The 23685-nt window shown below is 43.4% G+C and overlaps 1 protein-coding gene across 7 annotated transcripts in view; it reads right to left on the bottom strand.

Annotated features, from left to right (window-relative positions):
* Positions 1-468: 468 nt before the first annotated feature.
* Positions 469-23685, bottom strand: part of Prpsap2 (phosphoribosyl pyrophosphate synthetase associated protein 2) — a 37427-nt gene continuing 14210 nt past the window's right edge. For all 7 annotated transcript variants that reach the window (XM_041665450.1, XM_041665449.1, XM_041665454.1 and 4 more), the window contains 6 exons: positions 20783-20898; positions 16663-16718; positions 10329-10477; positions 6144-6214; positions 2232-2378; positions 469-1105 (listed from right to left, as the gene is read on the bottom strand). In XM_041665450.1, coding sequence (XP_041521384.1) covers positions 947-1105; positions 2232-2378; positions 6144-6214; positions 10329-10477; positions 16663-16718; positions 20783-20898 — 698 coding nt within the window. In that variant the 3' untranslated portion in view covers positions 469-946. The remainder of the gene's footprint in view (positions 1106-2231; positions 2379-6143; positions 6215-10328; positions 10478-16662; positions 16719-20782; positions 20899-23685) is intronic.

The raw sequence follows: 23685 nt of genomic DNA, 5'->3' as shown, positions 1-23685 counted from the left end.
TACATCATTAAACAAATGTTCCAGAGCATCAATAAAAGTAACACACCTTAAAATAATATTTTACATCTTGGTCTAAGGATTGGCTGGACTCTGAAGAAGAAAACAGAGTCACATTGATGAAGCTGTGAGCCCCACCTCTGTGTCAAGAATTTGCAGGCTTCTGAGGACCTATAAGAGCCAGGACTGCCGGGCGGTGGTGGCGCACGCCTTTAATCCCAGCACTCGGGAGGCAGAGACAGGTGGATCTCTGTGAGTTCGAGGCCAGCCTGGTCTACAAGAGCTAGTTCCAGGACAGGAACCAAAAAGCTACGGAGAAACCCTGTCTCAAAAAATCAAAAAAAAAAAAAAAAAGAGCCAGGACTGCATCACCAGACAGAGCTATGAGCACAGTTCAGAAGCTGTGAGTGACTCAGGTCTTCATGGCTGTCTATTCCAGATACAGAAAACTGACTGTCCACATACAGAGGCTTAAAATACAAACACGAGGTTTTATTTTTCTTTGTTGCAGAGAATAAATAGCCACATACGCTATATGCCCATTATAAAAGCATTTCTAAAAATGTCACTGGAACCAACAGTAGCTTTTGACTATAGATAGTAGACAGCAGGTCATTTTATTTAACTTTTTTGAATACTTGGATCAAGCAACTTTAAAAAAAAAAAGGCTGAGCTTAAAAACCTCATCAAGTGTTATCTTTTTAGGTTACACTAAAAATCATCAGGTTTTAACTTATTTTATTTCAGAGGAGGTCTTTCTGTTATAAAAATTACCCCTAAACTCACAAAAACCTAAACTGACATTAAAAAGTTGGTCCTTGTCCCATCACAGGAATCACTCAGGAGAATGTGGGGAGAGGGAAGGAGTACCTGGCCAGGCAAGGGCCCTCCCAGCATGCACGCTGGGCTTCCCATGTGACCAGTGGGAGTTCTGCCACGGGAGCAATGTTCAGTCATCTAAGCCTATGTTTCTGAACAGGTAGGACATGGACTCTCCATTGTGAATGCGGCGGATGGCTTCTGAGAGGATCATGCTGATGTCCACGGTTTTGATCTTGGGGCACTGGAGCTTCTGGATTTCATGTGGGATGGTGTTAGTGACCACCACCTGTGAGTCACAAGAAACAGAGCATCAGACGCCAAGCAGCTTCAGGGCTGGGGTGTGATTCATGGCAGAGTGTATGCTTGGTGTGTGAAGGTCTGGGTTCAGCCCCAGTACTTCAACAGAACAGAACAGAATAGAACAAAGCCAAACCTGGAAAACAGAGCAAATCCAGCTAATGTCATGGCTTCATCTGCAGTTCACCCTGCTGGGGGGCCTGTCACCCCCCACAGCGTCTGAGGTTTACCGTGTCCAGGACCTGCTCTTTCCCACAGGTCCTGCTTCCATTAGGGCAAAGCTGCTCAAGCTTCAAGATCTGATGACCTCATTCCTATCAGTGCAGATTCAGCCCATATGACGCCGACAAATGTTGGGGAAATGTGGATAAACGGGAACTCCTGTTCACTGCTGGTGGGGCTGGAGTTCTCTCTTTCCCAACTGTGGGAGACCTGACTCCTGAAAGGTGTCCTCTGACTACACGAGCACCCACATTCACACGCACGACACACACAAAACAGATACAGATCAATTTTAAAAGATGTAAACAACCCAACCTTCCAACGACTTAGGAAGAGATAGCATGTAGCACAGCCCACTGCAGGGCATTTTTCAGGCATGGAGACTTACTACATCTTGAAAACACTACGTCTAGTCACAGACGACCAGTGTGAAATGGGCACATGGGCAAACCCACAGAGAAATAAAGCAACGGTAACTAAGAGGGCATGTGCAATAAGAGCTCACAGGGGATGTTTCTTCTTAAGTCAGCTGCGTGCCCAGCACACAACTGGAGCACTCTAAACACCACTGTAAGTCATACTGAATCAGGTCACACCTCATTCAAACGGGAAAGCACCACAGTATAAAATGCAAACACAATCAACTTTTCATCTACCCCCGACCCCCATTTTTAATTTTTTTTTGAGACATGATCTCATTCTGTAGGCCAGACTGATGTAGAACTCATGGCAAGCCTCCTGTCTCAGCCTCTCCAATGCTGAGATTAAAGTCACAAGCTACCCTATTGGTTTGCATCTTCTCTTCTTACTGAAAATGAGCTAGTACTTGTTATCTCTGTTAAGGATTCGGGCAGTCAGTACCCAGGCAGCCCAGTGACGGCTAGCACTACTACCTCATCAATGGCAGACTCTTCAATCAGCCGGGGGGCATCAGAGGATAACAAGCCGTGAGTTGCCATCACAAAGATCTTATATGCGCCTCTTTCCTTCAGGGTCTCTGCTGCAGCAAGAAAGCTGTCCACGTCATCGATGATGTCATCCTGTCAATCAAAGATGGAGCAAAAGGCACAGCAACACTTGTAAAGACAGGCTGGACAAGCAGGAAGAAGAAAGAAGAGCCAGGGCACCTACGGTTCAGTCTCAACAGAATGGTGGCATGTTCCTGTGCCTGCACCCCCACAGCCCTCCTAGGCTTCTCACACAAGTCACCTCCCCCACAGCACCTGCCACTTGCCAGGGAGCTCCTAGCACGCTCAAGGCCCTGGGAGACGGGGAGTCTGTGGGATGACTTTGAAATACACAGGAAAGCTTTTTTTTTTTTTTTTTTAAGATGCTTTCAACTCTGACTAATGGAACTACTTACTTTAAAGGCTTCCCCAAACACTTTCTTATACTTTCTTACTCCCTGTATGGGAAAACGTGACATGGTGGGTTTGTCTGACTTGGGGTCTTATGTGGTTCAGGGTGTTCCAAAGGCCTGGGCTCAAGAGATTCTCCCACCTTAGCTGGGAGTACATACAAGCCCACACCACTGTGCCCAGCTAAGCAATTTCTCTGAAAAACTCAAGTATATTTACTTATTTGTATATATGTATGGGTGCATGAGTACCGTGTATCACATATGTGGAGGTCAGAGATTAAAATATGTTCAAAGCCAGTCTGGTCTACAGAGTGAGTTTCAGGACAGTCAAGACTATGTAGAAAGACCTGTCTTTAGAAAAAACATTTTTAAGAGTATAATGGATGTCAGCTAGCTTAACAGTTCCTTTGTACTACACTTTTTGTGGATTTGTTCCTGTATTTGTGTATATACTGTGCGGGAGCGCATGCTGTAGCATGCACCTATTACTCAACCACTGTTGGGCAAGATGCAGAGTCTTAGCGAGGGTGTCTACTGCTGTGATGAACATCATGACCAAAGCAACTTGGGCAGAAAAGGGTTTATTTCAGCTTACAGTTTCACAACATAGTCCACCAGCAAGGGAGTCAAGGCAGGAACCTGGAGACCGGAGCTGGTGCAGAGGCCACGGAGGGGTGCTGCTTACTGTACTTACTGCTTGCTCAGCTTGCTTTTTTTTTTTTTATAGAACCTAGGACCACCAGCCTAGGGATGGAACTACCCACAATCGGCCCCCATCAATCACAAATTAAGAAAATGCACCACAGGCTTGCACACAGACCAGTGTAGTAGAAGCAGTTTCTCAGCTGAGGTTTCCTCTTCCAAAATGACTCTAGCCTGTGTTAAGAGGACATAAAAACTAGCCAGCATATGGAGGAAAGCATGGTCAAGAGCCTACAGGACCTCCCTGAAGGTTTTCATTCTTTTTGTGAACCTATAATTACCTCAAAATAAAGTGCCGGTTTTTAAATTTGGGGTTTGTGCATATGTGAATATGTTCCATGTACTTGAATGCAGGCAGCCTTTGTGCAAGTCAGAGGACTTATGAAAGCCCCAGGTACTGCTGTTACCCACTTTCCACTTTGTCTGAGACAGGGTTTCTATTTACTGGTACATATGCTGACTCAGGAGCTTCTGGGAGGGAATTCTGTCTTTGCCTGCCACTCCCCACAGAAGCACTGAGGTTAAAAATGTATGACCTGGCTTTATGAGGGCTCTGGAGATTCAAGTTCAGGTGCTCATGTCATGAGGTAAGCACTTTGAACCATTTATTGATAGTGTGCATGTCAGCATGTGTGAATGTATGTGTACACATGCCATGGCATGCACGTGGAAGTTGGAGGACAACCTATGGTCATCAGTTCTGTCTTTCAACAACTGTACGTGCTCTAGGGATTGGATTCAGGCCATCAGGCTTTCCTTGCTGAGCTACCTTGGCTGGTCCTTGTTTGTTTTTTAAAAGCACAGGGCTGGAGAGATGGCTCAGAGGTTAAGAACACTGACTATTCTTCCAGGGGTCCTGAGTTCAATTCCCAGCAACCACATGGTGGCTCACAACCATCTATAACGAGAGCTGGCACCCTCTTCTGGTCTGTAGGCACACATGCAGACAGAACACTGTATACATAATAAATCTTTAAAAAAGCACAGCTGAGTTGAGGGTTACAGTACAAACTTGTAATTCCAGCTTCTAGAAAGGCTGAGGCAGGAAGACTCTGAGCCGGAGTCCTGACTGAAATGAAGAACTAGTTCAAGGCCAGCCTCAGCAATTCTGCTTCAGAATAAAAACAGGGCTGAGGATATAGTTCAATGGTAGACATTTGTCTAGCACAAACAGAGCCATAGGTTCAACCCTTAGTACTAGAGGAAAAAGAAAAACAGATTTGCTATGGCAGCTGCCATGCTTGATCTGCACCTTCCACCACTACCTTTGTGTCCATGAAACAATCTTGGGATGACATGGGAGATGTACCTGAAAAGGGTACAAACGAAACCACCAAACAACAGGAAAAGGTACAAGGCACCCATGATGATAGGAGCCTGTTATAGCACTTTCAAACCCAGTGACTCCAGTCATCCCCACTAAAAGCTCTTGGATGACGCACCAGGAAACGGATGCAAGGATGCTCAAAGCAATGTTACTGGGAATGAGAAAAAACTGTCTAGAAACCAGGGAGACGGGCCAGCAGGTGACTCAACTGCAAACGAGTCTGACACCAAGTGTGATCCTCGAGACCCATACAGTGGCAGGGGATAAATGACTCCCACAAACTGCTCTTTAACCTTCACATGCACATATATCTACATACATATACTCCCAGATAAACATAAGGAAAAAAAGAAAGCTGTCCAATGCAGAGAACGGATGCATCCGCTGTGCTGTAACATAGCACAACATTCAGCAGCGAAGACTGAAGTACCACTAACCAGGTAGTCAACCACAGCATGGACCAAGTCATCATGTGAACACACACACTATTTATAGGAACACGCAAGCCTTTATTTAAAAAAAAATGTATAAGAGTGTTTTGCCTGTGTGTTTTGGATCCCCTGGAACTAGAGTTACAGACAACTGTGAGCTGCCATGTGGGTGCTGGGAAATGAACCCGGGTCCTCTGTAGGAAGAGCAAATGTACTAACCACTGAGCCGCCTCTGCAGTCCCAGGGTCCAGGTCTTTCACATTTAGGAACAGTACTCTTGGTATACTGTAAAGTTCAGTAATGTCATGAATGGGAAGCCCTCAGGCTAATGAGAGCTCTGGGGAGAGAAGAGACCAGGAAAAGCCTAGGAATGCTCTTGGCCCCTGGTCCCATGCTCTCTACTCAGGGAGCAGTGAGCTGCAGGTGTCTGATCCATTCCTCAGTCTACCATTTATATGTGTGTATAAAATGATGTTTGAATTTTGGGTTAGGTACCAAAACCAAGGCCTTAATGAACTACAACCCTTACTGCCCATCTGTGTTTAAAACGTTAATCAATTTGGTCCCTTACTTTAACCATAAAAATAACAACTCTCAAATTATGGAAATAAACACTGTGCCATATTCAGGTAACTATACAGACTGTCTATCCCCGCCCCCCCCTCTTTTGGTTTTCCAACACAAGGTTTCTCTGTGTAGCTCTGTTCATCCTGGGACTTGCTCTGTAGACCAGGCCGGCCTCACAGAGATCCTCTTGCCTTTGCTTCCTGAGTGTGGGATTAAAGGTGTACACCACCACTGCCTGGTTCCTGTGTTTTTCCTTAAACTATTACCATTTTTCTCTTTGGGGCCCAAATTAACATACAGCACAAAGCAGCAACCAACGTGATACTTACTTGGCCACACTGCCCCCATGGTCTTTATGCACACAATTACAAGTAAGACAACAGAGTGACGATGGTAACAATAAAAGAGAACTACGTACCACAATGATGGCAATCCTTCCTCCGACGTCACCAACAACTGTGATTGGGGGCTTCTCTTTAGGAATCAGCACTGGTTAGAATGAAACACACACCTCAGTGCCTATGCTCAAAGTAGAACAAAGACTTAAAAGGTTTTAAGTAGTTAATGTCACAGGTCATGGTGGTGCACGCCTTTAATCCCAGCACTCAGGAAGCAGAGGCAGGTTGATCTCTGAATTTGAAGCCAGCCTGGTCTACAGATAAGAGTTCCAGGACAGCCAGGGATACACAGAGAAATCTTGTCTCAAAAAACAAAAACAAATTAATGTTTTATGAAAAATTCCCAATACTTAGGAGGGAAAGGAACTCCCTCAATTGATGGTGGACTATAAAATTCCCAGGTAGCATGAAGCCCAATAATATTGCCTAAAAAAAGGAACAAATCAAGGACATCCCATGCACCATTGCTGCCCAGGATTACGTTGGGTATGTGAGACAAGGAAAGAACAAAAGGCATCTGGATCAGAGGGGAGTCCTGAAACACCTCTAACAGATGGTGTGCCTCTGTTACAGAACACCCCAAGAAATTCTGAAGCACAGCCCAAGCTAGCACAGGATTCTGCCATCTGCAGGGTTCCAGTTCAAATCTCAATTGTCCCTCATAGGCTTGTGATTTGAATGACTGTCCCTAGCTGTGGCACACTGAAGCTGGTGGAACATTTGGAAAGTGAGGCCTGGCTGACAGAAATATGTCAGCAGGAGCAGACCTCTAAGGTCTATACCCAACCCTGATTACGGTCTAGTACTTTCTGCTTCCCAGGCTGCAGCTATGCGAACTGTCACTACCTGATGTCACTGATTAAGACTCACTCCACCATGCATTCCTTATATTGTACAATGAACTCTCTGACATTGTAAACCAAAACCAAACCTTCCCACCCTTAAGTTGCCTCTGTCATGACAATAAAAGGGATAAATCCACGCAGAGAGCCTGGTGTTTCTTCTTCTGATGGTGAGCAGCGACTACTCCAAAGGTGAATTACAAACCCCAGGCTGTGGATATGGCTCAGCAGTTAAAACACTTGCTGTGTAAGTGGAAAACATGAGAACTGGAATTCAGGTCCCTAGAACTCACATAAACATTAGGTGGGGATGGCAGCCCATGTGTAATTCCAGAAATTGGAAGGTAAAGACAGGGATTCCCTGGACCAAGCTAGCTGGCTAGACTATCTGTACTGGTGAGCTCTGGTTCAAGGAAGAGATACCCCAACTTAATACATAATATGGAGAGCTAATGAGGAAGACTTTGAATGTTAACCTTTGGGCTCTACATGAACACAGAAACATGCACACACACACACATACTCTCTCATATATACACATATCACATATATCTCCAAAATAAAGGGGAAGCAATATACATATGCACATCTCTCTCATACACACACACAAATAAGGGAGAAAAGGCAATCTTGCATGTATAAGTATTCAAGCAATAAAACATATGGGGATAACCTTAACCAAGGAACTAAGAACATCTGAAAACTAAAAGGTGGCTTCAAGAAATGAAAGAAAACAAGATTCTTTGACATTACATCAAATACCAAATAACGAATGAAAATATAAACTGGACTTCATTAAATTAAACTTTTTGTACACCAAAGGACACTTATCAAGACAGAAAAAAGAACTCCCGGAATGAGACAGTATTTAAACACTGTCTCTTTGGTGAGAGTCTGGCATCATTCAACTTGATAACAAAAGCCGAGCAACCAATTAAAAATTGGCAAAAGATGTGAATAGACATTTCTCTAAGCAGCAGAGACAAACAGCCTGACACAGACACTACCCGACAGTACTAGTCATTGGAGAAACACAACCACAGCGAAAGGCCATTCACACCCACAGAATGGCTGGATTTTTAAGAAAGTTTAATTTTGGAGAGATTGGAGCCCTCATGTATTGCTGATACAGAATGGAACAGCTGGTGCCTTGCTGTCTTCAAGAAGACCTGGGTTTTGTTCCCAGCATCTACATGGCAGTTCTCAAGCATCTGCTAACTCTAGTTCCAGGGAGTCTGATGCCCTCTTCTGGCCTCTGGGGTTAACAGGCCTGCAAGTGGTTTTTTTTTTTTTTTTTTTTTTTTTTAAGAAGTGATGCAATGGTACATCTGCAGTGCAAAACAGGTAGTTTTCAAAAAGTTAAACATGATCAACAGGTTGGCAAGCAGTCCCTAGGTATACAGCCAAAAGAAAGGAAACCTGATGTCCACAGAGAAATTCAGCCATGAATGCACACAACAGTGGCAGACACAAAAATGACAGGCACAGCCTAAATTTCTACCAAATAACAGATATCTACTATGTGACACAGTAGCATGCCAGGACCGTGGGCTTCCTGACTTTGCTCCTCCATTCTGGTCAGGCTCCCTCCCTGCCCCAGCTCTCCAGAAGACACAAACGTTAAGTCATGATAACATCTCTGGGCAGTGCCACTCTCCTCTTAGATCTTAAAAGATGGTCCCAAGTGTAATGGTCTGTCCTGTCCCTTTAAGAGACAAGCCCTGCCTACCCCCACCTACCCCTACCACCAAGGCACTTCTGTTTCTCTCCCTTCTCCCCACCCCATTTCTCTTTCACTCTCTCTGCTCTTCCCCTTCTCCCCTTTCATTCCCCCCCATAACCCACTAAATAAATATCCAACCTCACTCTTCATGGCGTGCTTATAGTCTCTCACCCACCGCATGGCTCCCTGCCTGGGACCCAGCTGCCTTTGTGGCCCGCCTTGGTCTCATGGTCTGCTCTCCACTGCTGCCACTTGAGGACCTGCAGCATTTTTTTACTTAAACCATAACATTGGTGCCATGACTTGGTGTCTATTCCACTTTGTATTCTGGAAGCATATACTTAATCAACAGGAAAAGGAGGGTGGATTAAAGCTAGAGAAAAAACTGCTTCAGAACGACACTCTGAGTTTCACCCACTTCTGTCTAAGATGATATTTATATAAGACTTGGGACTTTTGAGTTTTTACTAGAACCAAGTCAAGACTTAATTGGAGTCAGGCAGTGGTGGCGCACATCTTTAATCCCAGCACTTGGGAGGCAGAGGCGGTGGTTTTCTGTGAGTTCAAGGTCAGCCAGGTCTACAAAGCTAGTTCCAGGATAGGCTCCAAAGCTACACAGAGAAACACTGTCTTGAAAAACAAAAAAGGTTTAACTGGAATAAACTTTTAGGGCTATTGGCTGGAATGATACATGATATATTTTGCATGTGAGATGGACATGGGTTTAGAGGCTGAAAAGTGAAATGCTGTGCTCTGACTGTTACAAGCTACTGCAGTAATTTAGGAGTTGGGCTGTTACACTTTGCATTTGATATAACATAATACTGAATGGTTTTGTGCATAAAGAAGCCTCCTGCCTATGCCTACGCATTGAAAAGACAGATGCATACAGCTCCCCGAGGTATAGCAGAAGTCTAAACTGCAGAACATTTTTCTAGTCTTTCCTAAATGTGGGAGGCTAACAGGTACCATAATTCAACTAGAAAGGGTATTATCAGTTTTTGCCTACTCAAAAAGTTAAGAAAAAGACTAGGAAGATGATTCAGGAAATAAAGCGCTTGCCTGAGGACTGAGTTTGGGTCCCCAGCACCTACATTAAAAATAAATAGATCTGGGTGTAATGGTGCGTACTTGTAATTCCCAGGTTGGAGAGGGTAAGACAAGGGGCCCCTAAGGCTTGCTGCCTAACCAGTCTAGACAATAGGTGACTTCAGGCCAGTGAGAGACCTTGTCAAAAAACAAACAAAAAGATGGAAAGCACTGAGAAAAATAGCTAACATGGATCTCTGGCTTCCATGTGCATGTGTAGCTGCAAATATACATGAGTGTGCATGTGAACACACACACCAATGGGAATCCATGGGCTGCAGAAGTGGCTCTGTGGATAAGAGCACTGGCTATTCTTCCAGGACCTGAGCTTGTTTCCTAGCACCAAAGTGCTCACAATATCCTGTGACTCCAGCTCTAGGCATCTGATGCCACTTTCTGTACTTGTACACATATGGCATACACATAAAAACCAAAAATAAATATAAAAAAACTAGTAATAATTTTAAAAAGAGAATTTATATTAAAATATCCATTCTACAAATTCAAGCAGCTCAGAGAAAAGTGACAAAAAAGTACTTGTGGACACTTACTTGGGATCTCCAGGCTGGGGTGGATGGCAGCTACACTCCTGACCATGGGTGGGGAGTGCCGGCCATCCACCAAGTCAGACTCAGCATCCTGTGCTTCTCCATGAATCACTGCAATTCCCAGTCGCAGACGCTCTGCAAAAGATTGTGCCCTGCAAAGAACAGCAGATCAAAAAACCACACAAGAACTCGGCCTGTTAAGGTCTGGGCAAGACACTAAAGGACATAAGCAAAATGTCTCTCCCAAAGGAGTAATTACAAAATAAAATGACTGTCAGGTGGTGGTACACACCTTTAATTACAGCACTTAGGAGGAAGAGGCTGTTAGATCCCTGAGTTGGGGCCAGCTTGGTCTACAGAGTGAGTTCAAGGACAGTCAGGGCTACCCTGAGAAACCCTGTCTGGAAAAACAAAAACCCCAAACTAAAACTAACCAATCAAACAAAACAAAAAAGAATAGCTACTCAAGACTCAGGAAGGATGAGCGTAGAACCTACAAATGAGCTGCTTTCATCAGGCAATGAGAAGCTGAGTGTCAAGGAACCGCCTTGAAGCCTCAAGTTTCCTTTCTTCCAATTGCTAATACTATCTGCGAGACTTCTCTGAGAATCAATCATATGAAACAAAGTCCATTAAACAGTCTTTAAAGCACTACATATTAATTTTTTAAAGCTTTATGAAGGTACAATAAAAACACAAGAAACTACATACTCCAAGCACACAACTTCACAACCTCTGAGAGATCTGTGTATTGCTGCTTATCTATTTACTTATTCACAGGAAATGGAATTAGTTCCATTTCTCATTTAAAATTTTTTATTAAGGATTTTTATTTTACTTTCTTTTGGGGGGGTGGGTTGAGACAGGGTTTGTGTTTAGTTTTGGAGCCTGTCCTGGAACTCACTCTGTAACTAGGATAGCCTTAAACTTAGAGATCTACCTGCCTCTGTCTCCCAAGTGCCGGGATTAAAGGTGTGCGTGCCACCACTGCCTATTTTACTTTTAATTATATGTACAGATGTGTCTGTCATGGATATATGCACATGAGTGTAGTTGCCTATGGAGGTTAGAAGAGGGTTTTGGATCCCTGGAACTATCCTCTGTACCCGGTTGTGAGTTACTTGACATGGCTGCTGGGTTTGGACAGAGTCTCACTATGCAGAGCAGGCTGTCCTGAAATTCAAAGCGATCCTCCTGCCTCTGCCTCCCAAGTGCTAAGATTAAAGGCGTGCGCCCAGCATATATATGGACCGTTTACAAATTTACTAATGTGACTGTTAGTCCCGATATCATTTTCCAAAGTCCATCAGGTTTCCTATGTGAGTGAAGAAGTCATTGCTGCGTCCACACACATTTTGACTGTTTACCTGCACAACCTAGAACCTCAGCACCATCTGAATACAAATGAAAGAACAGACACTTCCGTCTTGTTCTAGAACTGGGGGGTAGCATCAGTTTTCAACACTGAGATGTCAGCTCTAAGGTTTTTACAGATCTTTACATGAAGAAAAAGTTCTCTTCTATTCTTAGTTTGCTTAAGCTAGACTGTCAAATCTTTGAGTCTGAGATAATTATGTGGCTTCTCTTTTTTTGTTCTTTTAACATGACACTCACAGACCTTTAATAGCTGCTGCACCAACCTCAGGCTCCTGAGACAAACTCAAATGGCATGATGTGTTCATTTTTTGTACACTGTTATTCAGTTTGCTACCATGGTGTTTTAGAACTTACCCTCTTGGTTCACTTAAATCAGCTGTCAGCAATGAAGCCTCAGAATTAGGTGAGAGCATCTACTGACCACTGACCATCTTTTTCTGGAAATGTTTATAAAGTTAGCATTCACTCTCCCATAAATGTGTCACAGAATCCACCATTAACATCTGGACCTCACTGGGTGTGGTGGTTCATGGGGGCAATCCCATAGAGACTAAAGCAGGAGGAATGCTTTAAATTCAAGGCCAATATGAGCTACAGAGAAAGACCTTGTCAAAAAAAAAAAAAGATATAGTTTGTATGACTTTAATCGTTAACAAAAAATTGTTTTGATATGTCATATGTATGCAGTGCCTACGGAGGCCAGAAGAGGGTGTTGGATTCCCTGGAACTGGAATTTGAGATAATTCTTGGCTACCTCCTCTGTATTTTTTTAAAAAATATTTATTTATTTATTATGTATACAATATTCCATCTTTGTGTATGCTGCAGGCCAGAAGAGGGCACCAGATCCCATTACAGATGGTTGTGAGCCACCATGTGGTTGCTGGGAATTGAACTCAGGACCTTTGGAAGAGCAGGCAATGCTCTTAACCTCTGAGCCATCTCTCCAGCCCCTGTATTTTTTTTTGTAAAAAATATATATTTATTTAATTTTACATGTGTGAGTGCTTTGCCTATAAGTATGCATGTGCACAGGTGTGCTTGGTGCTCAAAGAGGCCAGTGAGCTTCCATTGTGAATAAAAACCAGGTCCTCTAGAAGAGCAGCCAGTGTTTTTAACTGAGCCATCTATCTCTCCAGCTCCAACTTCAATAATTTTAAACTCGGACCTTCTTTACAGCTCAGAATGTCCATTCTGTTGTCTCCTGGTGGAGTCCCTAGCTGACCTGGGCTTAGCAGCCTGTGTGTTCTGCTGGTGGCTGACAGGGAGGGTGAGACTGCCGCCCATCCCTGAGGACACACCCACTTCTCCTTACAGTTACTGTTTTTTGAAAGAAACCCTGCTACTTAGCTCACACCCTCCTGAAGAAGTGACCTTTCCTGCTTTTGAGGGTGATGACCTTCCCATGAGAGCAGGCCTCTCCACAGAGGAAAGGAAATAGAAAAAGCACTTGCTGCAGAGCCCCAGTTCCTACTTTATGGATGCGAAATGCCCGGAATGCTACAAAATATAAAATCCCCACGACTGCCTCACTGTACTGTCAGCCCACAGGCGAGAAGGCCTGGCTGATGGAAGGATGCTCCTTCAGGAGGAGCAGCACTGCAAGCACACGACTCAAGATGACTGGGAACCATCCCAGGAAACACACTGTAGGAAAAAAAAGGAATAACCTTTTCTCATCATGAAAGACTGCCCTTATTCCTGGGAGTGCTAGTCTCCCCGGCTGTCAGGGGTCAGCACAGCCACTCGGCTTTCATTTGCTCACTTTCCCATGGTCTGTCACTGTCCTGGTCTGCTTTCTGCTGCAGTGACAGACTACAACCTAACTCAACTTCCTGATCACAGTCTACACTGAGGGCCAAGACAGGAACTCAAGCAGAGACCTCAGAGGAACGCTGTTTGCTAGTCTGCACCTCAGAGCTTGCTCAGTCCATTTTCTTTCTTTCTTTTTTTTTTTTTTTTTTTTTTTTGGTTTTTCGAGACAGGCTTTCTCTGTGGTTTTGGAGCCTGTCCTGGAACTAGCTCTTGTAGACCAGGCTGGTCTCGAACTCACAGAGATCCATCTGCCTCTGCCTCCCGAGTGCTGGGATTAAAGGCGTGTGCCACCACCACCCGGCTCAGTCCACTTTCTTATACAACAACTAAGGTCCCCTCTCCTCAGGTATCTATAGTTTGTCAAATTAACAAAAATTACCTTGCACAGTCATGTTATCTTCCACTCACTGCTGTGCACCCTACTCAGTAGGTCCCTGACCATACATTATACCACATCCTCCCTCCCCACTGGGCCAGATCCCAATTACATAGGACCCAGCAATTCTAGTCTTACTTTTTCAGCACCAATAACAATTAAAAACAGGCTTTATCCACAAGCTCACAATAGCTAGAGGGAAACAAGAGGGAGGGAGAAACTTTCTCAGTCTCAGGGATAACACTTAGAGGACATCAGGAGCCAGGCTAGGAAACAGTTCCCCCGGGATGGGGAGGGGAGGGGAGGCAGAACCTCCCTCGTACAGCTTTCGCACCGCTCCACAGTTGAGAGAAGTGCTGCTACAAGGCTAGTAATCACTCTAGGACATCTAGACTCAGGCTCAGTCACTGTCAAGGTACATTTTTATAGAGACATAATGCCTCCTTCAGTAGAAAGTGTGATATCACTGTAACACACGCACCTTAATTGTCCTGAGACAGCTAAGTCACCTGTTGGCTTGGTCCTATCGAGAAGTGAATTCATATTTCTAAGGGAAATATGAAGAACCTGTGCCAGACAGTTAAACATCAAAGGTGATCTGTACGTGTACATCTGTCTGAGCTCAGAGAAAAGGGCTGAGTCACATAGGGAGAATCTTTTATTAGGAATTACCGAATACCCCAATATTTATGATTTGGTATGGGGGGTTAAGGTGTGGCTCAATGGCAGAGCACTTTCTGACCCGTCTGATGCTGAGTTCCATTCCCAACACCAAAATAACGGCAGCAGTAATAAATTAAAAAGCTGTCTGACATCACGTCAGCTGTAGTCACTGTCCTAGATGTCATAAGCACCACACAACATACACAGATGAACCTCCAGGACTGGCGCTGGGTGAAGAAAGCATGCCATAGGTCATTTCCTTGCGACGACAAATCCGCAACAGCAGACAGACAAGCGTGTCTGCTCAGGGCAGTCTGAGGAGAAGGATGGCTTCATTTCTTAATGGCCACAGGGTGATTTTCTACGTTACTAAAGTCTTGAAGAGTGACAGGTGGCATTTGTCATTACTGTAAATGCACTATAAAAGCTATGAACTGTGAAAAGATTCCAGTCCTTCCAGACTCTTGGGGTTTGCATCGCGGATTCAACTTTACCAGATACTGAAAGCATCAGAAAACCACTTATTTCTTTATTGAATATGGAGATACTTTGCTTCTTACCTAGTTTCAGCAAAAAGACCTATTTATTACTTTGCACTAGGAATTATATAATTTAGAGATGATTTAAAGGTCATAGGAGCAGGGCTGGAGAGATGATGACTCAGCAATAAAGAGCACTTGCTGCCCTTGCAGAGGATCCAGCTTCAGTTGCCAGCACACACTAAAGTTCAAAATCGGCTATAACTACAGTTCCGGAATCTGATGCCTCTTCTGGCCTTCATGGACATCAGCCATATATGTGGTGGTGGGCACACACACACACATGCAGACAAAACACTCATATACATTAAAATAAAATGAATCTTAAAAAAAAAATCATAGGTGGAGAGCTGGGTGTGGTAGTATGTCTTTAGTCCTAGCACTTAGAGGCAGAGTCAGAAGAATCTCTGTGGGTTTGAGGCCAGCCTGGTCTACATAGTGAGATCCTGTCCCAAGTGGATGTTCCATAAGTTACATGGAAAAAATATATCGTCCTTCCATACTAATGATAGTACCTGGTTCCTTCACACCACCTTGTTTGTCTTTTTAGTAAAAGGACTATATTATTTATTATACTGTATTAGGATATGTGTGTATGTATATATTCTAGAAATCCAGTGAACTAAGGCATTTGACTGGAAAATGATTTTAGTTTCTTTCTTTTTCTTCTTGGCAAATAATTTTTACAGAGTTTGAATCCTGTGTGATTTTGTGCTTTCCCTCTCTGGGGCAGTGTTTTTCTAGAAAGGCATAGTTATTGGTATGTGGAAAACCTTTCAACCAAAACCAGTTTGCTGTAGTTTATCATCAAGCTACCGTATCCTTGGCAAAACCTGGCTTGCGCTATAGACTCTGAGATGCCGTAGAGTGCTTCCGTTTTGTAAATGTCATTTTTCTGCACACACAAACACGTGGCCTGTCAGCTGGATACAAGTCTGCTAATAAGTCACTGAGTTCTTTGAAGATGAGGCAATAAACAAAGTAGGTTAAGTCAGATTTTTAAAAATTACATTTATTGCCAGGCATGGTGGTGCACGCCTTTAATCTTGGCACTTGGGAGGCAGAGGTAGGTGGATCTCTGTGTGGTCCAGGACAGCTAAGGCTGTTACACAGAGAAATCTTCTCTCAGAAAAACAAAACAACCCCCCCACTACAAAAAAAAGAACCAAAACACTTATTTATTTAAAATGGGTTAGGGATGTATGGAGGTCAGAGAACAATTAATGGGAATTGGTTTTTCTCTTTGTACCATGTAGGTCCCAGGGACTGAACTCAGGTTAAGCATCAGGCTTGGCAGCAGATGCCTTTACCTTCTGAGACATCTTACTGGAGACTAAGAGTAGATACACTAGGTCAATATTCCTCAGATGGGATGACTTTGGTTAAGAAATATGGCTGGCAGATACTAAAATATCTACATAACAGGTAGGTGGCAGCATAATACTAAATTAACCAATGGAAGAAAAATAAGGGGGACTAGGGGAACCACTGCAGCCTGACCTGGACAATGGGATTCAATGGAGACATCCTAAAGACATGGCAAGAGAGGCCATGCAGTCCCACCTACCTCTTGGCTGAAGCTGGAGACTTGGCCACGATGACTGCGTTCCTATAATCCGGAATCTGTGGCAGACAAGAGTCCAGGGATTACTACCTTGTCGCTAAGAGGCTATTCCAACAACCAACAAACATGAACATTCCAGCAGACTCAAAACTGTCATTTGGTCACTTCAAAGTTTCACCAAAAAAGAAAAGTTCAAAGTAAAATCTTCCTTTGGGAAACAAAGATAAAAATGTTCTCAATATAAATTTACCTATATAAAAACCCAGTACCATAGTACAAATGTGCTCTTCAAAAGTTCACAGAGCTTGCTCCGTCAGTAAACTGACTGCTGTACAAGAGTGAAGAGCCAAACTTGGCTCCCCAGCACCCTCATAAAAGCTGGGTATGGCAGCCTATGTTGTAACCCCAGCGCTGGGAGTGGGGGAGTAGGCAGATCTCTAAGCACACTGGCCTAATCTAGCTAATCAATGAACTCCATGTTGAGTGAGAGGCCCTCACAAAGCAGGTGAACTCAAGAAGACACTGAACACTGACCTCTGGCCTCCACATACATGTGCACCCACATCAATATGTGCACATGCAAAAATGCATACTTCACACCCACGCCCTACAACAAAAACAATTAACAGAAGCAAACCAGGTGTAGTGGTGTGGGTCTATGATCCCAATTACCCAGGAGGCTGGGTTTTAAGAGCTGCATGGTGTGAACCTGTCTCAATAAATAAAGTATTTTCACGAATCCCACATTGAACGTAATTTCACAATACAAGGATGACATTCACTGAACCTGAATCCAAATTCATGTCATATTCCAAAATACTGTGGTTTAAACAGGTGACAAACACAATGTAGTCATAGTCACTCCATGCTAAGGAAAGCCATTTGTCAACCTAGTGCTACTTAAAAAAATACGATAAGCCGGGAGGTGGTGGCGCACGCCTTTAATCCCAGCACTTGGGAGGCAGAGGCAGGCGGATCTCTGTGAGTTCGAGACCAGCCTGGTCTACAAGAGCTAGTTCCAGGACAGGCTCCAAAACCACAGAAAAACCCTGTCTTGAAAAACAAAAAAAAACAAAAAAAAACAAAAAAAAAAAAGAAAAAAGAAAAAGAAAAAAAAATACGATAAAAGTCCCTCCAAACAAACAATGCAAAAAACAGACAAGTGTGGCGGCACCTTTAATCCTAGCGTTCAGTGGGCAGAGGCAGAAAGACCTCTGTGCGTTGAAAATAGCCTGATCTACATAGTAAGATTTGTCTCCAAACAAACAAACCAATCAACCAACCAACACATGACTTACAAGAAAAACCAAGTTAACTAGAGCAAAGTGAGGTGGTATATAACCATAAGCCAGGCACTCAGGAGGTAGAGGCAGGAGATCAGGAGTTCAAGCCCATTCACTCTTGGCTATGTAGTTTGATGCCAGTCTATGTTACATGAGATTGTCTCAAAAAAAACAAACAAATAAACCAAAAAAGCAAACAAATAATCAGCAACTTTGGGAACCTTTTCACTGTTGAAAAACTAAGTACTTAATGCTAATGATGATTAGGGAAGACGCCATTGTGTCTGTATACACGGAGCGGAACCATTTTTAACCATACTTCATCTTGGCAGTATTTTCAAACTATAGTCTTAAAACATAACCAACTCATCAAGTGCCATTGTTCCACTGAAGACCATTCCCATTGCTGTTTCCTCACAATAACATGGCAGTTGTTTTTTTCCTATATGTTTGTCTATGTACCATCGTTTTATGCCCGGTACTGCAGAGGCCAGAAAAGAACCAGATTCCTCGAACCGAACCGGAGGTACTGTTGTGAGTCACCTTGTGGATGTTGCAAACTGGTTCTCTAGTAGAGCATCCAGTTCATTAACAGCTAAGCCCTCTCTCTACCCCAACACTAAATTTTAACAAAGGTGGCTGTACCTTCCAAAGCCCTGCTAGATAGCAAGTATACAGTAAGTGAACAAAAATGCTGGCTGGACTTGCATTAGAGGAAAGACACACCCATCCACTGTTCTCAGGCAAGAAGGCAGAAAAAGATATCCATTTAGGTGTTCTGTTCCAGTCAGAAGTCTTTCTGAACCATCCCGTGCACTTCACTGCCTCATAATACCACACCCTGTCAAGAGACAGTAAAACAGCCAACAAAGCCATTAGTGAAACCAAAGGACTCTAATAAAAACAGGAGAAGGTAAAACAGGAAATCTTATAAATCAATATCAAGGTTTGATGAGAAAGAACCAAGAAAAAAGCCTAGGAGGAAGAAGCTCTTAGTCCAAATAAGGAGCTCAGTAGAAACATGCTAATGAGCAAATCTGAGAGGAGAGAGCCGACTCCCCGGGATGCTGCAGGCAAGAGTTAGACCAACAAGTGCAGGAACTCCAACCTGGCCTCACAAAAATAGAAAGTTACGGCCAGGTACAATGTGAACACTCAGGAGGTTGAAACAGGAGGATTACCTGACCCCCAGAGTTCAAGATCAGCCTGGTAACAGAACAGAAGCCGATCTCAAAATAAATCAGTAAGCAAAACGAACTGAATTAGTGAATAGTCTACACTATTTTTTTAGCTTATTGGTGGTCTTACATATAACTCTAAAGAACTTTAAAGAACACACTTCTAATTCATTTCACTATGAATGGGTGTGATGACTAATCTCCACTGTAAACCTTTCAGAATGTCTACAAGTGTGTTTTCAGGAAGGTTTGACTATGGAGGGAAGAGTCACCCTAAATATGGGTGGCACAGATGGACTAGGACCTGGACTCAGTAGGAGAAAGCAAGCTCTGCTTCCTGAAGGGATGCTGTGACAGACAGTGCCCCAGGGTCCTGCTGTAGTGACTCCCCACCACGGGCCTGTGCCCTAACTCTGTGAGTGAACAGCTGCTCTGTCAGATCTTATCACAGCAAACAAGGAAGTCACTGATACTATGCCTTTATCATCCAACAACATCAAACCCTGCTAGAGAGATAGAAGAGCCAACCAAACAAAACCAATGGCAAAACAAAAGGACTCTAAAACAGGCTCCACAAGGAAGTCCTGGACCATCAACCAGAAAACATACTTCAGAATTATCCAAAGTGTTGCCTTCAAATGCAACACCAAGAATGAAGCTCTCTGGAAGAGTTGCTACAGAGAAACACCACTACAGAGAAACACTGTATGTGCTAACAACAGCTCCTAAAAGCAAAACACCAGAGTACCATAAACCAAAAATGTAAAAGGCTTCTGAATTAGCAGATTACATATATTTATCAGATTAAACAAATTCTGAAAGCATTTGGGCAAGATCATGGGATAGAATCTTCCCCTGTGTGATCCAACAAAGGGTCAGGTCAAGAAAAAAACAGATACTATTTTAAAGAGACAGAGTTTTCCTTCAGAAATTAACAACAAAAGGGAACTGATGAAATGAGACACAGGACAGGGGAAAGGCAAGCAAAATGTGCAAAATATGAAAACCGGATGAAAAAGTCAGCTATGTGGAACTCACAAGTCAATAAATATAAGGAGGGTGGGGTGAACAAGAAAAAGTCAGCCATGTGGAACTCACAAGTCAATAAGTATAAGGAGGGTGAGGTGAACACCTCAGCAAGCCAGGTGGTGGTGGCGCATGCCTTTAATCCCAGCACTTAGGAGGCAGAGGCAAGCAGATCACTGAGTTTAAGGCCAGCCTGGTCTACAAGAACTAGGACTGTTACACAGAGAAACCTTGTCTCAGGACAAAAAAAAAAAAAAAAAAAAAAGAAAAGTTCAGCAGTGAAGAGTACTGGTTGTTCTTCTAGGACTTGGGGTTAATTCCCAGCACCACAAAGTGGCTCAGACCATCTGTAACTCCATCTCTAGGGGATCTGATGCCCTCTTCTGGCCTTGCTGGGCACTAGGCATATACATGATGGACAGACATATATACAAGCAAAATAGCCATACATATAAAAATTGGGGGGAGGGGAGTTAAGTGGAAAAAAATACAGACATGAAATTTTAGAGATGTGCACATACGAAGTATAATAGCTCTTTAAATCAAATACATAAAGTTTTGATCTTTTAGAGAAAACCCGAAGAAATAGAATTGTACCATCCCAGAATATTACTATAAAAATTAGATCTAGCTTACCTCCTCTTGAATATACTGTAACAGGAAGGGGGAGGCTCTTAAGTTATCCACTGGAATATTGAAGAAGCCCTGGATTTCCTTCTGGTGTAAATCCATAGTGATGAGATGAGTTAGACCTTCAAACGTAAACAGGTTAAACACGTCAGCAGTGCCACAATACTACAACAATGATTGGGCAAACACTCGAAAACCTGGCACCTCTACTCCTCCTAGTTTTAGTAATATGAGATGCATAATTTTCACTTCCATTTCAAGTACAGAGGTAGTGGCTGGAGAGATGGCTCAACAAGTAACTCTTGCAAAGGATGTAAGTTTGGTCCCCAGCACACGCCAGGAGACTCACAACCAGCTATAACTCCAGTTCCAGAGGCTGAGGTCCTCTTTTGGCCTCTAGAAGCCTACACATATGTACATATATGCACACACATACACAAAAATAAAAATAAGCCCTTAGACATATCAAAGAAGCGGTGCTCGCTCTGGCAGCACACGTGCTAAGCCTGGAATCATAACAAAGAAGTGCTTATGAAAGTGCTGTTGCAGCAGATGGCATCTCCCGGAAGTTTCCTTAGCAGGGATGACAAAACCCGATAGTAATACCAAGACCAGGTGCTCTCGCCCTCACCATGTCAGCATTTTGTAGGGTCCAATGGCTAATACTGTCAACCTGATAGGATTTGCAATCACCTAGGAGATAAGGCTTTGGCGTGCTTGTGAGGGTTATTTTGATTACACAGAGGAGACACCACTCCCTGGGCTGGTGTCTGCAGCAGCATAAGGAGTCCAGCACTCACTGCTTTCCTTCCTGACTGCAAACGAAGTGTGAGGCGCTGCATCAAGGTCCTGCTATTTTAACTTCTGTGCTGAGAAGGCTGCGTCTCAGCCTGGGAGTCAGATAGACCTTCCTTCTTAAGTTGCTCTTGTCAGGGCTGTCACGGCAGTGATGTCATTAACTAACATGGCTGAGGGTTCTGGAATTCACATTTTTTTAAAGCCGTGTTTTGCTTTTGCCTTCTTTGCAAAGCTACTTGGGAAATATATTCCATAATAAGTGTAAGAAGCAGTGACCTGGGGAAGGTTCATCCCTTTGTTTGCACAAATTTCTGTGATCTGTACCTCCTATCAGCATACACTCTCACAAGCACAGAAGGCTGACACATACAGTGAGAGTTGTGTGAGAATCTACAAACACATAGAAATACTTAGGCTGTGGAATGAATAGACAACCCACAGGACAGGAGAAAATCTTTGCAAGCTACATATCAGACATATCAGGGGAGGTGTTATCTAGAATATAAAGAAATGCACAAAATAAATACCCAAAATCCCCAAAACACAAACCCCCAAACTGCCAATCAAACAGCAGGCTAATGAACCGACCGAATGGACAGTTCTCAAAAGAAGTCATAATATGGACAACAAATTATTTTAGTGTTTGACACCTTGAGCAATCAGGGAAACATAAATAACTACTTTCAACTAGGTGTGGTGAGGCACACCTTAAATCCCTTGAGACCATGTCTCAAAAAACCCAACCAAACAAAAAAATCCTCCTATCATAAAAAAAAGTTAACTTTGAGATTCAATCTCATCCTAGTCAGAATGGAATGGAAAACGAGTAACAATAATTGTTGTCAAAGCTGTGGAATAGAAACACTATTCACTGCTACTGGGAGTACAAACTGATGCAGTCGCCACGAAAATCAACGTGGAGAGTTCTCACAAAATCACACATAGAACTACCAGGGGCTGCAGAGATGACTTAGGTGTTAAGGGCACTGGCTGCTCTTCCAAAAGAGTTGGTTCCGTTCCCAGCACCCACACAGCAGCTGACAAAGGCCTGCAACTCCAGTTCCAGAGGATCCAATGTCCTCTTCTTACCTCGAGGGCACTGCAGACATGTAGCACACAGACATAGCGTAGTCAAAACACAGATAAATATGAAAAAACAAAAGGCTACCATATATCGCAGTTAAACCACTCTTTTGCAGATATGCTCTGCCACACAAACACTTGCATATTCATATATAATGCGGTGCCAGACGGTGGTGGCGCAAGCCTAAAATCCCAGCACTCAGGAGGAAGAGGCAGGCGTATCTCTGTGAGTTTGGGGCCAGCCTGGTCTACAAGAGCTACAGGCTCCAAAGCTACAAAAACAAACAAACAAACAAAAACAAAACAATAACAACAACAACAACAAACCCAACCAAAAAACCCATATATAGTGCTGCTCTATTCACAACCATGAGAAAATAGAATCAGCCACCGGCCTAGAAGTACAAAAGATGACTAGATAATAAAATTGTGGTACATATAAACAATGGAATTTTATTCAACTGTAAAAAAAAATTAAATTTGTAGGAAAATGGATTTGAAGATCATATTAAACAAAGTAATCCAGGCTCAGAAAGACAAATATGCATGTCCTCTCATATGTGGATCCTACCTTTTAATGTTATATGTATGAATATATATATGTTAGTGTATGGTATGGATTATGAAACTAGAAAGAAAAGAAAGGTACTGAGAAACAGGAAGGGGGGTAAAATAGCACAGCCTACTTGAGGAGCTCCAAGACAATGAGAAATCCTGTCTCAGAAGAAAGGTAAATTTCAGCTGAGGAACAAGAGCCACAGCTGCACACACACCCATGCACACACGCCCATGCACACACACCCATGCACACATGCCCATGCACACACACCCATGCACACACACATGCACACACGCCCATGCACACACACATGCACACACGCCCACGCACACACACCCATGCACACACACCCATGCACACACACACACACATGCACACACACCCATGCACACACACACATGCACACACACACATGCACACACACATGCACACACACAATGCACACACACCCATGCACACACACCCATGC

The sequence above is a fragment of the Microtus oregoni genome, unplaced genomic scaffold, assembly GCF_018167655.1.
Source record: "Microtus oregoni isolate MIOR12 unplaced genomic scaffold, Mior012 000015F_ref0000493, whole genome shotgun sequence".
NCBI classification, from domain to species: domain Eukaryota; kingdom Metazoa; phylum Chordata; class Mammalia; order Rodentia; family Cricetidae; genus Microtus; species Microtus oregoni.
The sequence above is the reverse complement of the archived record's forward strand: the minus strand, read 5'-3'. Positions and strand labels throughout refer to the sequence as shown.